This window comes from Trachinotus anak, unplaced genomic scaffold, assembly GCF_046630095.1.
Source record: "Trachinotus anak isolate AG129_WGS33_773 ecotype Australia unplaced genomic scaffold, CSIRO_AGI_Tana_v1 ptg000026l, whole genome shotgun sequence".
Lineage (NCBI taxonomy): Eukaryota > Metazoa > Chordata > Actinopteri > Carangiformes > Carangidae > Trachinotus > Trachinotus anak.
In genome coordinates, this window is record NW_027273877.1 from 13,214,585 (window position 1) to 13,231,794 (window position 17,210).

Here is a 17,210-nt window from a genome sequence, read left to right on the forward strand (position 1 = left end):
ATGAGATGAGCCCACTGAAGGTAAGCGTCCTCTCTCCTGGAGTCCAGATTACCTCTGTCCTGTTCCTGCTGGACAAGTGAAGAGCACCTGACTACAGGCAGGTTTTTTGTCTAATCTTCTTGAAACGTTGCCCAGGTGATATTCAGACCATGACACACGAATGCATTCAGCATCTTCTTCAAATTCAAAGGCGCTTAGCCGTGACAGCCAATCAAACTTGACATTGAGGTTGCCAAACAGGAAGTAAGTCCATCTCTCAACAATCCTTTAACATATCTCAACCAAACTCGGTATATAGACTCATGACATCATCCTGGGGACACCCAAAACATCTGGTGACCTTTGACCTCTAGGGGGACACATATTCTGTCCAATCTTAATGAAACTTAGCGTATGATCTTCAGACCAAGCTGAACAAATGTGTCAAACAGATTCTTCTCAAATTTAAAAACAGCTTGGCTGTGACGGCCAACCAAATACGACAGCATGGCTGCAAAACATGGTCCATAGATTCATGACATCATCCTGGGGATACCACAAAAAAGTGTGACCTTTGACCTTGGGGGGCGCTGTGTTTAAACTGCTTTCTCTTCACATGTGTGGATTTTAAACATATTTACTCTTTATACTTTAAATTTCTGCTTATACTGTCAGACCTCCACATGCAGTTTCTAAACGCAAACAGCAGAATTTTGCTGCCATTTTGAAAGTTGTTAAAATCACATTATCCATTTTCACATGTGAAACCTGTTTAAAGTGCAGACGTAGTTCTATCTTGTTGCCATGGCTACTCTGGTCTGTTGTTGCTTGACCCCTTCATTGCTGCTTGCAGCTATATTACTGTTATTGTATTTAACAATAGTAATATAGCAATATTGTCTATGGCAGCTTTTAGATCCAAATTGTAAAAGGGTAAGAAGGTAGACACATTTACCTGATGAAAGTATGATTATTCTTTGCACTAAGATTGAATATTGATAATTATTATTATATGAAATAACTTCACTAACCAAAGCTTCATTTGCCCTCCATGTTTTAGAAGATAGACTAATTGAAGTAAATATAGAATATAAAATAAATTTTGATTGGCTGTCGCAGCTAAGCGCCTTTGAATTTGAAGAAGATGCTGAATGCATTCGTGTGTCATGGTCTGAATATCACCTGGGCGACGTTTCAAGAAGATTAGACAAAATTTGTGACAAGAGAGGCCTTTTAAAGGTTTTTGATCAAATGAAAGATGGCGGAAATCCAATATGGCGGAAAAAGACATTAAGGATGCGTTTACCTAGGCTTGGCCCGAGGGCCCCAGTGATACATTGTTTGTGAAAAACGGATGAACTGGTCAAAGCATGTCCAACTTTGACCTGTTGGTGGCGCTCTGGAGCTTGTGTTGCTTACACAGAAATAAAACCTTGAACACACCACTTTAAAACCAAGTAATGGGTGATCTCCTGTTAAATTATTACATTATTGGAGTATTATTACATTATCAGGTCCCTTGAAATGAAGGTTAACCTGATAATGTAATAACCTCCCGTTAATGTAATACTTTATTACATTATTGGTTAAGAGTGTATTACATTATTGGGAAATGCACTTTCTTACATTATTGGGAAGTTATTACATTATCAGGTTATATTACATTTTCAGTCCACTCAAGTGAAATGTTTTATTACATTATTGGGGTTATTACATTATCGGGTTCTACATGGCTTCCTTTGAGGAAAAATCAAACCGTTTTTGAAGAGATTTAGTAACATAACTCCATAAAGGTTAAAACTGGTGGAGTGGCCCTTTAGTAAAAACTCCTTTCTCCATTTAACAAAGAAGACAACTTAAATGTTGCCTAAATACAACAAACAATACAAGAACTAAATTATCTGACTGCTCAAAGTAAAGCAGAGTGTAAATCTCCAACACCAGCTTTCAGTAGCAGACAGGTTCTGATACTATGGACACATTTCAGTCTGTACTTAGAGAGTACAGAGGTTTGATACCCAGTGCTGTGCAGATGTTGCAAAAATCAGCATTTACATGTAGCAGGTGAAGAATCAGATTTCTGAATGAATCAGGCTCCACATGGCAGCAACATCTGATCTGTAACCTGGATAATCACATCTCTCTATTCTGTCTGCACTGTGATCCTGTAGATACTGGATATATTAACACTGCTTCAGTACCTTCAGTTAGCAGAAGACTCAGAGTTTTGTGACCTTTCAACTTGTTGAGTGTTTTTTTTCCTCTCAAGAATGTGGTCACACTGTCACACCTGGATGTGATCTGATCACAACGTAAGCCAGGCAACATCTGGACCTCAGTTTTATCTCATTCCAGTTGCAAAGCATCCCATTTGCATTTACACCTGCTTTAACATGAGATTCTTATCCAGATAACATCGAGATGGGGAGTGTCCCCTCTCCAGGAGGAACCAGGCTTCTCTGATCTGCCACCCTGATGATACAAACCGGTTTTCTTCTTGAAACAATATTGACACAGTGAACAGGAACCAGGTTACAGTTCAATGACTGTAAGATGAATGTGTTGTATGTCACTTGTTGCCTGCCTGTGTGCTGCGGTCTGAAGAAGTCGATGATCCAGAGTCACTTGTGTTTAACTGTGATACAGTGTCTGACGCCATAACTGTCCCTTGGCATGCTGCCACTGGCAGGAATGGAGGTCCACACACACACACACACACACACACAAACACACACACACACACACACACACATACACAGAGTCATGTGACTTCTTGTACCTGCAGAGGGGAGGAGCAGCTGAAAGTGAAAGTGTTCAGTGAACTCAGACTCCATTTGAAGTGGACAGAGCAGAAGGAGGGAAACTGAAGGCTGAGGCAGGTGAGTGTTAACACAACATTATTATTATTTTACTGTCAAAGTCTCTGAGTCAGTTTGTCCCTGTGGACAAAAAAATCTATTTCTATTGAATCCATTTTATGTTCATTGAGATGGAAGTGTAATCTTATTCAACTTGCATTACATGATGCAGGTGAGTAAGGTGGTAGTTTAGGTGCATAATGGATAAAAGCCACGTCCCCAGTTTTTTTTCTGAGGAGCTTTTAGAGTATTTAGAAGTCCTGCTGTAGAGGATCTAACAGCTCGTGGAGGGACATAAAACAACAGAGAATCTGTGATGTAAGAGGCCAAACCATTGAGAGCTTTGTACACAAGTCAATAACTTTAAAATCAGGATAGTACAGGGACTGTAGTGTAGGAAGTACAGGAGTAATCTGCTCTTCCTCCTTGTTTTCGTTAAGTCTAGCAGCAGAGCTCTGAATTAGCTGTAGTTTTCTCAACTGACTCCTTTGGAAGTCCATTAGAAAGAGTGTCACATTCGTCCAGTCTGCTTGGAATAAAAGCAGGAAGGAGCTTTTCAGCAACTTCAGTTTGTCCCTGTGGACTGTGGAGGGAAGAAGAGTCACAGTGAACTTCTATCCACACAGAGACACTGAGAGGAAAACGTGCGTGCGTGCGTGCGTCTCTTGAGCAGCTTGTTTGTCCTGACTCTTGTGTGTGTGAGCTCACAGTCAGTGTTACTGGTTTCCCTCTCAGACTGACTGAAGTCCTGAAGATGAGTGATTGTGTGGAGGAAGAGGAGGACAGAGCAGAGTCTCCAGGACCCAGCTGTCTGTCTGTGAGGAGGCGCAGGTCCAAAGATGAAGCTGTGAACTTCAGTCCTGAGCCTGGACCCTCAGACTCACAGTAAGAGACCTGCTACAAACCTGTGAACCTCCAAACTGTCTCTGTAACAGTGTTTAGTGTGTTGAGCTCCTGCAGTGATGTCACTTCCTGTAACAGCTGCTGTAATGTCACAGAAAATAACTTCCCCTGGTTCCTCTGACATATCAGTGTATTAACAGTGACTGCTGAGGAGCTGGTTTCTTGTGAAATGATCCCAACAAAGAAGAGTTTGACTTTTTTCTTGTGCATATTTTTGCTGCAGCTGATGAACATGACAGAGATGTAAAGATGTCAGTAATTAAAGGGCCGTGGTGGAGCAGAGAAGCAGCCACAGAAGAAGAGAGCAGTGTGTTGGTGAACCTGGATGAGCTGGGATCTAACAGAGTTGACCACACTTTGCAGGATCATTTTACAGCCTGAATGATGAGCTTCACATGTCAGAGCTTCACTCTCCACAGTTAGTTTGATCCAAACTACAGTGAGCAGCTGTTGGAGGAAATGACTGAGCCTCTTTAACATCAAACTAGATATTTGTCAGCTGTTTATACAGATTTCAGGCTCTATGTTATATGGGCCGCTGATTGTAAAGTGGTTCATAATGAAATAACAACATTTCATCATATTTAGTCAACTTGTGTTATTTTAAACCAGATCAATATTTGTGAACTTTGTCATATTCACATAAAAATAATGTAATGTTGATATTAAATCTAAATTTTAATGTCAAATCTAAACATTGGTGAAACTTAATATTTAGCTGATATGCTACTTCACACTGCTGGTCAGAGGAAGTACCAAAATAAAAGCTCAATCCAGCATTATCCACAGTCAAGAGGAGTGGGTGGAGAAGGGCAGACGTAACGTACCAGTCATATAAATGGGGCTTTTAAGTTTCAGTTAACAAGATAATGTTCTGTACAAGGAAAATAATTGATAGTGAAGTGAGACTAAAATGATATCCTCAGGATTTGGAGAGAGTGAAAAGTTTTTAGGGAAATGATTTGATGAGAAAATGACATGGACTGTACATCTTCAGAAATTAGTGGACAAATGTTAGAAAGTAGTAAATGTAATGACATGTTTAGTTGGAGGTGAATGGGGGCAGACAGACCTGCTTTGAGGACCATAAACAATGGATTAAATAGATCAGTTTTAGATCATGGTTGTGTGGTTTATGGATCAGCAGCAAACACTTCTCTCAAAAAATTAGATAATGTAATCAAGCTTGGAGATGATGCATTTAAAACAACCCCAACTACAGCATTACAGGTGGAAATGGGAGACGTGCCTTTAGAAATGAGAAGATGACAGATATCACTGAATTACTGGATCAGTTTACAGGGTCATAGTCCAGGTCATCCAACACCAGAGACGTTAAACCTGGCTGGGAAAAAGAGAAGAGGGAAACAAAAAGCTTTGGGTGGACAATGAATCAGAAAGCTTCAGAACTGAAATGAGATCAATGAAACATCAGTCCAACAGTACCATTGTCAGCAATACCACCTTGGATACTTCCAGACACCACAGTAGATTTCACATTGATAGAAAAGAAGAACAAAGATGAGTTCATTTATAATCCATGTACCATACATGCTGACACTGACAGTTACCATAGTTACATCCGGAAATACAGAGATGCATCAAAGAACTCAGCTATTAAAGCTGGGGGAGCATTTTTTTATTCCAGAATGTCAAATGAAATGTGAGAACCCACTTGCAGGACTGGATGAGACCAGCACATCTCAGCAGCTTGCAGGACACCTTCTGAGATGACCGGCTGGTCAATGTGTACCATCATCCTGGGGAGGAAGAACCATCTCTGCAAGCCCTCTGGCACTTTAGCACTGGCTCTGTTGTCTGGAGGGTTTTGAAATATGTTATTCCACCACTGAAAGTCGCCCAATAGCACCAACAAACTGAGCGATGGAGGCAGCGGTAAATCAACAGCTCCCATGCTCTGCGAGGTAGAATTACTGTTTTTATCAGTGGAGTCTGGTATGTGGCTTTGGATAGAGCAATGGCTGTTTCAGGTTCAACAAAAAAGATCTTTCCTTTAACAAAAAGGTCTGTCTCAGTAGGAACCCTGTCCATAATATTGTCAGACACATATATTAATAATCTGAACCTGTTAGTGGCAAATTAGGCACTTTCAGTGGACGTACGAATGTGGACAAATGCCTTATTTTCTTACATTGCAGCCTTTTATCTCTTATAGCGTTCTTGTAAAATATTGCATATTATCCCTCCGACGGGCCTGTTTGGTGGAATCCTGCTGTAGCTGTAGACGTCTGCTCGCACACTTTCACTCTGCGCACCAGCAGTTTCCTCTGCAGAGAAGAGCTCTGTCTTACTACCTGCTAAATCCACCATTATCAGAGAAATCCACCAAGGTGCAGGTGCACCTGGCTTTTAAAGGGGATGGGAGAGAGCTCTCTGATTGGTTTATTAGATGTTATGTCCAAAACACATACATGATGACTGAAGAGACTAATTACAACTTGTTTGAAGCATGCGCCTGGTGCTGTGACTGTTTGTCCACTGTTAAACTAATTAGAGTGGATGAGGACACGTCCTAAATGCTCTGGCTCCATGAGCCTAGATGGTTAAAATAGGCCCGAAGTCTTCAGAAGGAACCAATGGGCTCAGAGCTGAGAGCCACAGACAGAGGAGGGAAGTCACAAAGTGTTGAGAGACGAACTCACACACTGTTGGTTTGGCTCTTTTCATGGGGTTTGTTGTCAAGAACAAACATGTAGAATAACAGCAGAATGATCCTTTAATTACACACAAGACTGTCTTTACCATCACTGATATCTGTGCAGATGTAACTCTGACAAACTGTGTGTTTGTCAGTGAAGTTGTGTGATGGTCAGATGAAGCCTGCAGCAGGATGTGGTGTTTGCTGTTGTCACAGTCATGTAGAAACACACAGGCCTCCTTGTGTGAAATGAAGCTGAACTCCAGAGAAAGAATCAATATGGAGAAGAAGAGCAGACACATCAGCAGCCATTAGTTTTAGTCAGGATGTTGTTTTGTCTTCATTTGTGGCAGTGGCAGTGTCGGGGTCACAGACATCTGATCCTCTCATCTTACCTTTATATCACTCTGCTTCTTCAGAGCTGATGTGAGACAGGTCATCAACAGCTGGAGACTGGACACATTTAATGACTGACTGACACAACAGTGTTGTTTCTGGATGCTGCTGTGTTGCTTCCATCCTTCAGTACAGTGTGCGGTGCTGGATGGTGACGTCACTGCAGGACGTCAGCTGAGAGTTCCCACAATGACTCTGTCATCAGAGAATTGATCAGTGATCCATGTGATATGAATAAAAACATGTTTGTGTTTGCAGAGGTCAGAACCACAGACTGAGAGCAGAGTCTCCAGGATCCAGCTGTCTGTCTATGAAGAGTGAATGGTCCAAAGAGTTTATTCCTCCATTCTTCAGTCCTGAACCTGGACCCTCAGACTCACAGTAAGAGACAGTTTCTACTGTAAACTGAGCTGAAGATGATTCAGTTATTAGACATATTTGACTGTGACATGTTAGTGATGAAGACATGTCTTCACAGAGGGAGGAAGAGGAGTGGTGTCTCTGTGGGGGAGCAGCTGTCCTGCTGTGCTCTGTGTCAGGACGTCCTGAAGGATCCAGTCTCTACCAGCTGTGGACACTGGTTCTGCAGACAGTGCTTCACCTCATACTGGGACCAGTCTGGGTCTTCAGGAGACCCCTCCTGTCCCCAGTGTGGACAAAAACCTAGAACCAGACCTGGACTGCAGACAGCCAGTCAGAGCAGCACTGTACAAAGTGAGACTGAACATGTGTCTGCTGATGTCTTCATTTCTGAAACCAGTGTCAGTTGTTCTATCACACAGCACTGACATTTCAGATGATTCTAAAAAGCACAACATTAAAAAGCTTTTCTTTGCTGCTCTTTAGTTTTTCTGTAGCTGATGAAAATAATCAGCAGATTCTCAGATTCTCTGTCTTCAGTCTGACATTGTCTCTTCTCTTTCAGCAGATAGTGGTCTGCAGGAGGTTTTAGATCAACATAAGATCAGTCTGAGGAGCAGATGTGAACGTGTGACTGAAGGAAGTGATGGAACAGGAAGTGGAACCCTCCTCAACAGGATCTACACTGACTTCTACATCACAGAGGGACAGAGTGAAGAGGTTAATACCCAACATGAGGTGAGGCAGCTGGAGACAGCTTCCAAGATGAAGACCCTCCATGACGCTCCAATCAAGTGTCAGGACATCTTTAAAACCTTACCTGACCAACAGAGACCCATCAGAGTGGTTCTGACCAACGGCGTCGCTGGCATTGGAAAAACCTTCTCAGTGCAGAAGTTCAGTCTGGACTGGGCAGAGGGCTTGGAGAACCAAGATGTCAGTCTGCTGGTTCTGCTTTCATTCAGGGAGCTGAACCTGATCAGAGAGCAGCAGTACAGTCTTCTCAGGCTGCTCCATGTTTTCCATCCAACATTACAGAAGGTCACAGCAGAGCAGCTGGCTGTCTGTAAAGTTGTGTTCATCTTGGACGGCCTGGATGAAAGCAGACTTTCACTGGATTTCACCAACAGGGAGGTTGTGTCTGATGTCACACAGACGTCATCAGTCAACCTGCTGCTGACAAACCTCATCCTGGGGAACCTGCTTCCCTCGGCTCTGGTCTGGATCACTTCCAGACCTGCAGCAGCCAATCAGATCCCTCCTACATGTGTTGACAGGGTAACAGAGGTACGAGGCTTCACTGATGCCCAGAAGGAGGAGTACTTCAGGAGGAGATCCAGTGATGAAGAGCTGTCCAGCAGAACCATCTCACACATCAAGAAGTCCAGGAGCCTCCACATCATGTGTCAAGTCCCAGTCTTCTGCTGGATCACTGCTACAGTTCTGGAGCACATGTTGACTACAGAGCAGAGAGGAGAGCTGCCCCAGACCCTGACTGACCTGTTCTCACACTTCCTGCTGGTTCAGACAAAGAGGAAGAAGCTCAAGTATGATGAAGGACATGAGACGAGTCCACAGGAGCTGATGGAGGCTGACAGGGAAGTTCTTCTGAAGCTGGGGAGGCTGGCGTTTGAACATCTGGAGAAAGGAAACATCATGTTCTACCAAGAAGACCTGGAGCAGTGTGGTCTGGATGTCACAGAGGCCTCGGTGTACTCAGGACTCTGTACTGAGATCTTCAAAAGAGAGAGTGTGATCTTCCAGAAAACAGTCTACTGCTTTGTTCATCTGAGCATTCAGGAGTTTCTGGCTGCAGTCTACATGTTCCACTGTTACACCAACAGGAAGAGAAAGGTCCTGGAGAACTTCCTGGGAAAAACCTGGAATTATGACAACAGGTACGGTGATGACGATGACTCGTTTTCCTACGATGATGATGACAGTGACTTATTCCTGGATGTCTTCCTGAGGGCAGCCATGGAGAAATCCCTCAGAAGTAAAAACGGTCACCTGGACCTGTTTGTTCGCTTCCTTCATGGCCTCTCTCTGGAGTCCAACCAGAGACTCTTAGGAGGTCTGCTGGGTCAGACAGAGAACAGTCCAGAAACCATCCAGAGAGCCATCAAAAACCTAAAGGAGATGAACAGTGATGAAATCTCTCCTGACAGAAGCATCAACATCTTCCACTGTCTGATGGAGATGAAGGACCACTCAGTTCATCAGGAGATCCAAGAGTTCCTGAATTCAGAGACCAGATCAGAGCAGAAACTCTCTGAGATCCACTGCTCAGCTCTGGCCTACATGCTGCAGATGTCAGAGGAGGTTCTGGATGAGTTGGACATGGACAAGTACAACACATCAGTGGAGGGACGATGGAGACTGATCCCAGCTGTGAGGAACTGCAGGAAGGCTCGGTGAGTCCAGACATGATCAATATAATTATCAATCAGTAGATTAGATCAGTAGTTGAGTCAAATTCAGATAAACACAGTTTTCATTTATTCTCATTATTCTTAGTTTTACTTTGAAACGATCAAAGGTCAGTTGTGTTTTTTCTGGAGGTGTTGTAAATGCTGTGAGCACCAAAATGTAGATGTTTCAGTTGGTTGTGATTGTTGCTGTAAAGTTCATAAAAACATTCGTTTTGTTTATTTGTAATAATTGTTGGATGCCTCATTGATTTGTTGTTTTGAATCTTTTTGGTTTAATTCAAACCTGATCAAACTAATTAAAGCAGCTCCACTGATCTTACACCTCAGAGTGTGTTTCCAGGTGTTTCCAGGTGTTGGGAAGGACACCTCCATTTGAGAAAACAGTAGTATTAAACCTTTAGTGTCTCCAGCTGTGCAGTCTGATAAATGTCCTCGGGTGATGTCATCTGAGTCAATGTGGGTGGAGTCTGAATAAGACACCAGACCTCTGTAGCCCCCCCCTCATCTCTGCTGCATAACACACCTTAACCTAACATCTGAGGGTTGGTGGTTGAGATGCATTGTGGGTAATGTAGGCAGCAGGTTTTTCTGAGGAAGAAGAATGTGTCAATGAAAAAAGATGTCGTCTCTGGTTCAGCTTTGTTGAAACTGTCCATTGTGACAGTGTTACAGGAGAGCAGTGATGAATCTGTGGAGGTCTGTATTCAGGACTCATGAGGTTTCTATGACAACAGTCATCAGTGTTTGACAGTGAACAGTGAATGCAGTGAAGCTCTAATGAGCAGGTTCTAGCAGGTGTTTAGTAAAGTTTGTATAAGACCTGAATCATTGTCCAGAGATGACTGAAGTCATGATGAGCATGGAGGATGTTAGGGGACGCCAAGAGTGGAGATGTAAACCCCTGAGTGTATTGAACTGATCAAGGCTGAGCTTTATTGATTATTGAACTTTTCATGTTGAAGCGTGAACTTGTGTTTTTTCAAGTTTCATGGTGGAGCTTTAAAGTCTTTCCATAGATTGTGTTGAATGAGACAGAAAGTCCCAGGTGTTTTCTCTCTTGTTGCTGTAGAGGAGAGTCGTATCAGGAAATGTTCAGCTTCAGCCAAGAACACAGGTGTGAATCTATCAGAGCAGAATGGGAGGATTCAGTCTTCTTCTACACACCAGAGCTCAGTGTCATGTTTCTGTGAGGACCTTCTGTGAAAACCAGGCAGCAAACAGAGATTAGATTGAACTGTTGACTGAGTTGACCTCAGGAGAAATGTTCTGGAGTAGGGATGCCACGGTGTGGAAATGTTCTTTATTTCCATCCTATATGAAGAATGAAAAAAGGGGAGGTGCTCGAGGAACTACTTGGTGCCAGACCCCATCGGCCTGTTTGATGGACATGTCTGGCCCATGTATTTGAAACACAAGAACAAGAACAAATGAGGAAAATCTTATTTCACTGTAGAGCTGTGCACACACACACACACACACACACACACTTCCAGGTTGTAACTGTAGAGTCCACTAAGTGTTGATCACGAGTGTTTTACTGAGGACAGTTTGTTCATGGATCAACGTGGGCGCTGCCACTGATTCACCACAATGAGCCAGATGTGTTTTATGCAGTGGTGTGTGTTGACTTCTACAGAGAGGCAGCAGAGCCAAGCAATCTGGAGTCAGTTTAAAAACACTGGAGAATAAAACTGTTTTTCTGAACAAGGTTCTGTCTCTGGATCAAATCATATGATGGAAGCAGAAATGTAACATCATTTTCCCTCCTTCATCTGCACAACAAAGATTCCCATGAAACTCTGCAGGTCTGAGAGAGAGTGATGAGAATTATTGTTTCATGTCAAACACAATCAGATCAGATGAGCTGAGCCACAGATGTGAAGAGCAGATGTTCATCACATCATCATCTTTTCTCATCAGATGCATTTTAACTTCAGTGTCTTTTATTACAAACTGTCTGATTTTATTCTAACACATTTTATATTATCTCTCATCACAGACTTGTTGGTTGTCGACTCTCAGAGACTCACTATGAAGTCGTGTCCTCAGCTCTGAAGTCCAACCCCTCCCATCTGAGACACCTGGACCTGGATGAAAACAACCTGAAGGATTCAGCAGTGAAGCAGCTGTGTGCTGGACTGGAGAGTCCAAACTGTAGACTGGAGACTCTGAGGTCAGTTCACTGACTGGAGCTGTTGTAGTTTTATATTCAGTTCAAATGTGTGAAGTTCCAGTTTTTCATTGGTTGGTTCATTTTCAGGATTTCTGTGTGAGGATTTAAAAAATCAGCCAGTGAAGAGAAAGAAGGAAGATGAGACCAGGAGCAGAGTGGTGATGGGGAGGGTCAGGAGAATCCCCGGGGGCCGTTTAGGGGCCGGGGCCAGACTGATTATTGTGTAGACTAATAATATTGTGTTATATAAAAGTGGTCTACCTCGCTGCACCATCCTGCAGCCTGAACTGAGCCTCGCAGCCTCTTGTCTCTCCCATAGACTGTATATAAAAATGGACGTTGGAGGCAGAGGGTGAGCATGTCTCCCAGCTGCCTTTTATTTGGCCCTGATTAGAGAATTGGCTGAGGGGAGGAGTCAAGCCTGGAGCTGCATTAAAGGGTGCAAAATGCAGCACCACACTACTGCATACCCTACTTTATAGACGATAAAGTAGGGTATGCATTGGGGCGTGGCTAACGTAAGATTGACACATTTTGGCTTGTCAATCAAGAGCAGTCCCTTTGGTTTCTTCTTCTTCTGGTTTTTCAAAAAACCAAGATGGCGGTGGCCAAATTGCAAACTCGAGGCTTCAAAACGGTAACTCGCAAACCAATGGGTGAGGTCACGGTGGGTTGCCACTTGGTCTCTCCCAGCACGTCAGACACTACCAAGTCTATATTTGCAGTAGGGGGGTAAATGAGCGGCCCCTCCTTAGGTGGTTCAACCCCGGTGTGCCTTGATCTGTGATTGGTCAGCTGCTGACCAATAAGAGCTGTGAAGTGGGGCTGGTACAGAGTCATCAGAGACGTGTTGGTGTTATCAGGGAACGTGTGTGTTCACTGTTCACATTGGTTTGAAGCAGCAGCAGAAAGAGAAGGAGAAAGGTGGAGCAGAGAAGAATGAAGAAGAACAAATACTGGAGGAGGAAGCAGAGAAATGTTCCACAATCACAGAGAGATTCAACATCCAGTAAAGAGCCGGCAGCTGAAATGCTAAGCAGGGGCGTTGTAGCTAGCTGCTAGCTCAGCTCATAGTAAATGTGGCTAGTATAGCTAGCTGCTAGTTGTTGGGCAGCAGCCCTGTGCTTGTGTTAGCTGCTGTTTGTCTTTGTGTGTTATTAACAGCTGGGACTGGTGATCTCCAGGTAAAATGAAGGGTCCCACTCGGCCCCTGGATGAGAGCAGTCACAGTGTTTGTGATTCAGAGCATCAGAGAATTGACAGAGTTTGATGTTAAAATCAGAAAGTTGATGAGAATCAAACTGCAACAGTCTCACAGATCTTCTGCTGCTGCTGCTGATCTGAACACCAGCAAAGCTGCAGCTCTCTGCAACCAACACATATTGCAGCTGTTGTTGTGTGTTGATGTCAGCACTGCAGCATCATGGGAAGCCACAGACCTTCAGACTGCAACACAAACCAGATCAAAGCAGGGCCAGTGGCTGAGGCGGGAAAGTGGAGACAAGAGGAAACTCAGCTGGGACATGGAGGCAGGAAGGATTAGATTGATGCTGGGAGCAATTTATGAGCAGCTCCCACCTCCCCAACATCATAGTGAATAAACAGGTGAGGAGCCAACATGTCCTCTGTGTTCAGGTGGAGCTTCATGTGGCTCCTTCTATCAGGGGCTAAAACAAGCCTGTCTCCAGGCCCACACACCTGGAGACATCAGCAGGTGCTGAGGTGTCTCCCAGCAGCCACTGAGAGTCAGAGCTCAGAGGTGAACTCACTGGAGGCAGAAGGAGACAAGATGGATTTGATTTGTTGGTGAGGGTGAAGGACTCAGGAAGCAGCTTTGAACAGGCGTGATGCAGCTGAAGGCAGGGAGGGACTGGCCAATCAGAGGAGATCCAGGAAAACAGCTCCTAGTTCCTCAGGAGACAGCTGCCACTGATCTGAGAGCAGATGTTGTGTTGTGGTCAGAAACACAGCAGCTTGTGTATGTTGTGGAGCTGACAGTACCATGGGAGGACGCAGGAGAAACGGCCTCTGAGAGGAAACAGCTCAGATACACAGAGCTGGCAGCAGAGGCAGAGGAGCCTGCTCTGAAAGCTGAGCTCCAGGGGAGGTTGGCTGTAGGGGTTTTGTTGGCAGATCAGTCTGGTCCCTGTTACCTGAACTGAGCTGCTCTCACTTCTGTTCTCTTCAAGTCCACGTTGTGCTTCTCTGAACCTGTGCACTGTGAACTCAAAGCGCTCCAGGTGTCCTTCATGTCATATCTAGTTGATTGTGTGTGAACACAACAAAAGCTCAGACTTGATCTTGAAGAATGGAGCTTCTTCTAATCACATGAATAACACAAGTGGTCATGTGACTGTGGTTCAGGAGCAGTTACCAGAGCAGACTGACACTGACACTCAGAGAAACTCTGTTCATCAACTATCAGACCTAAACCGCGGACGTTGTGCTGAGCTGAAGGGTTGTAGGACTGTGATCACAGGTTGGATCTCTGCTCTGTGACCTTCATTAACCCCGTCCTCACTCAGTCTGCCCCTCACTGGGGGGTTGATGTGAAAATCAGATGAATTCTACTTCCTCATTCAGTGAAGATCAGCTGAATAAATCTTTGGTGTTTTCCAGCAGGAGGCTCTGAACGTTACCTGAAGGTGAACTGGTTGTTGCTGCAGGTCACAGAATCTGACGGCTCACAGAATGGGCTGTAACACCGGTGGTAGACTGAGGCCGAGCACTCGTCCTCCTCAAGTTCTCAACAGTGACACAAGGTCTTCTTTAAAGATGTGGACACAGAGAAATCTTTTCCCTCCTCCTGTAAATGTGACATTGTGCAGTTGTTTGGTGACGTTGGAACATTGAAGCTGCTCCACCATGTTTGTTCTGAACAGTGTGACTGAGTTCTCACTGTTTGTTCACGTCCTCAGTGTTTTGTTTCTGTGCTGATGTCTGTAGTGTCAGAGAGGGAACAGACTAAACAGACGTGAATCCTCTGATTCTCCTCTGATTACAGACTGAACTGAGGTCAGCAGCAGCTGATCAACCTGTGTTCACATCAACAGCTGTATGAATGTTGTGCTGACATTTGGATGATGTGTGTAGAAGGCTGACATGATGAAGATCCACAATAACAGAAGGACAAAGTCACTCTACTCATTTTAGACAAAGATCATTGATCAGGACAAATCTGATTGATTATCAATCATTGATCTACATCTTTGATTCTTTATTCAGATCGTGGAGCTGCAGTTTGTCAGAGATCAGCTGTTCTTCTCTGGGCTCAGCTCTGAAGTCCAACCCCTCCCATCTGAGAGAACTGGACCTGAGTGGAAACCAGGACCTGCAGGATCCAGGAGTGAAGGGTCTGTGTGGTTTTCTGCAGAGTCCAGACTGTAGACTGGAGACTCTGAGGTCAGACTCCATGTTTTCTTTCTGTGCTGAGATGAATGTGATGTGAAAGTTGTGTTGACACTGAGCTGCAGACATGAGGCTGATATTATACTGATCCACACTGAGGATCTTCATGGTAAAGTCTGTTTTCTTCTTCTCTGCTTTTAGTCCAGTGACTGTTTCTCTTCAACTTTCACCTCATGACTTTTTAAAACACCAACAGAAACACATTGAATCTGTCAGACAATAACTGATCTATAATCAATAGCTGATGGTCCCAACACTTTTATAAGGCTCTGTGGCCAAGTTGTCATAGCAACAGGTTGTTTCATCACTTTAAATCCTGTAGGTTTGACTGTGTTAAATATTTGAGCTCAGTCACCAGGTGTCTGTGTCTCTGCCGTTCCATCAACTAGTGAATTTAATATATATTTCTATACATTTGTTCTCATGTCTCCAAACTTCAGCCTGACATGTTTGTTGTCTTTGGAAACTTGAGGATCTTTAGTAGAATCTGCACAACATGAGTTTGTATAGATGGAGCCACAGGTGGAGAGGTGGAGTCACTACGTCTTTATTGAAGCAGCAGCATGTTGTCATGAATATTAATGAGAGCTGTTTTTACTTTGTCTGTTTGACTCTTTGTGGTTTCAAGCAGGAACTTTGTCTCCTAAACTCACATCTTTGATTCTTTATTCAGATTGATCAGCTGCAGTTTGTCAGAGATCAGCTGTTCTTCTCTGGTCTCAGCTCTGAAGTCCAACCCCTCCCATCTCAGAGAACTGGACCTGAGCTACAATCAGAACCTGCAGGATCCAGGAGTGAAGGGTGTGTGTGGTTTTCTGCAGAGTCCAGACTGTAGACTGGAGACTCTGAGGTCAGTTCACTGTTGTAGATTTTATATCTTGAATCCACAGCTAATGAAGCTTCACACACAAGTTGAATCCATTGACTGTGAATGAATGAATGACATTGTAAATAGTTGTTGTCTCATGTTTCCAGTTGTTCTTCTCTCAGACTGAGAATGATTCTTCAGTTTCAGCTCATTTCACTCACTTGTCATGAATAATGTCTGTTCACTTCAGTTCAACCTTCACAGCTCACACACTCGTATTTCTCTCAGTCAGAGGACTCATGTTTTCTAAATCCACTGGAGAAAATGTCCAGTGTTAGTTGTTCAAGTCAATTCATTTTTATCACAACAACATACACAAGATCCTCACAACTAATATTTGTCCAAAGAAAGTGAAGAAACAATCTTCTTTTTTTCAGTCGATTTCAGTGAAGTGTCAGGACTAATGTCTGTTTGATCAAACTGTGTGTGTGTTTTCATCTGTGACACAACACACACAACTGTTGTGTTGACAATGTTGTGTTGTACTGACATGATGATGATCCACAATAACAGAAGGACAAAGTCACTCTACTCATTTTAGACAAAGGTCATTGATCAGGACAAATCTGATTGATTATCAATCATTGATCTGCATCTTTGATTCTTTATTCAGATTGAGGGACTGCAGGTTGTCAGAGATCAGCTGTTCTTCTCTGGGCTCAGCTCTGAAGTCCAACCCCTCCCATCTGAGAGAACTGGATCTGAGTTGGAACTACCTGCAGGATTCAGACCTGAAGGATCTCCGTGGTCTCGTGAAGAGTCCAGACTGTAGACTGGAGACTCTGAGGTCAGTAGAGGGGCGGAGTCAGTCCATGCTGCTCTCAGCAGTATTGTACTAAACACAGTTAGTATCAGAGCAAAGATCCAGTGTTTCCTGTGAACCTCCAACCTGTGAACCTCCAGAACGGGGACAGGCTTCAGGATTGGACAGAAAGACAGAGAGAGAGACAACAGTCAGCCAATCAGAGCAGCCAGAAGCTTGTTGTGATCATGTGTGTGAGTTGATGTGAAGACGACTGTTGTTGTTGTGTTGATGTGTACAGGAAATAAAGCTGATTCCAGCTGACAGCCTCACAGATGGACAGAGACAGTGTCCTCATTCATCAAACTGTCCAATCTGATCTGAGACTGTTTGTTCTCTGGTTTCAACACTAAACAGCTGATCAGTTTCCTC

General features: G+C 43.8%; 1 protein-coding gene across 1 annotated transcript in view; it reads left to right on the plus strand.

The window, feature by feature from the left end:
* Positions 1-7,920: 7,920 nt before the first annotated feature.
* Positions 7,921-17,210, plus strand: part of LOC139609966 (NACHT, LRR and PYD domains-containing protein 12-like) — a 47,053-nt gene continuing 37,763 nt past the window's right edge. The window contains exons 1-2 of the mRNA XM_071465038.1: positions 7,921-8,043; positions 9,208-9,569. Coding sequence (XP_071321139.1) covers positions 7,921-8,043; positions 9,208-9,569 — 485 coding nt within the window. The remainder of the gene's footprint in view (positions 8,044-9,207; positions 9,570-17,210) is intronic.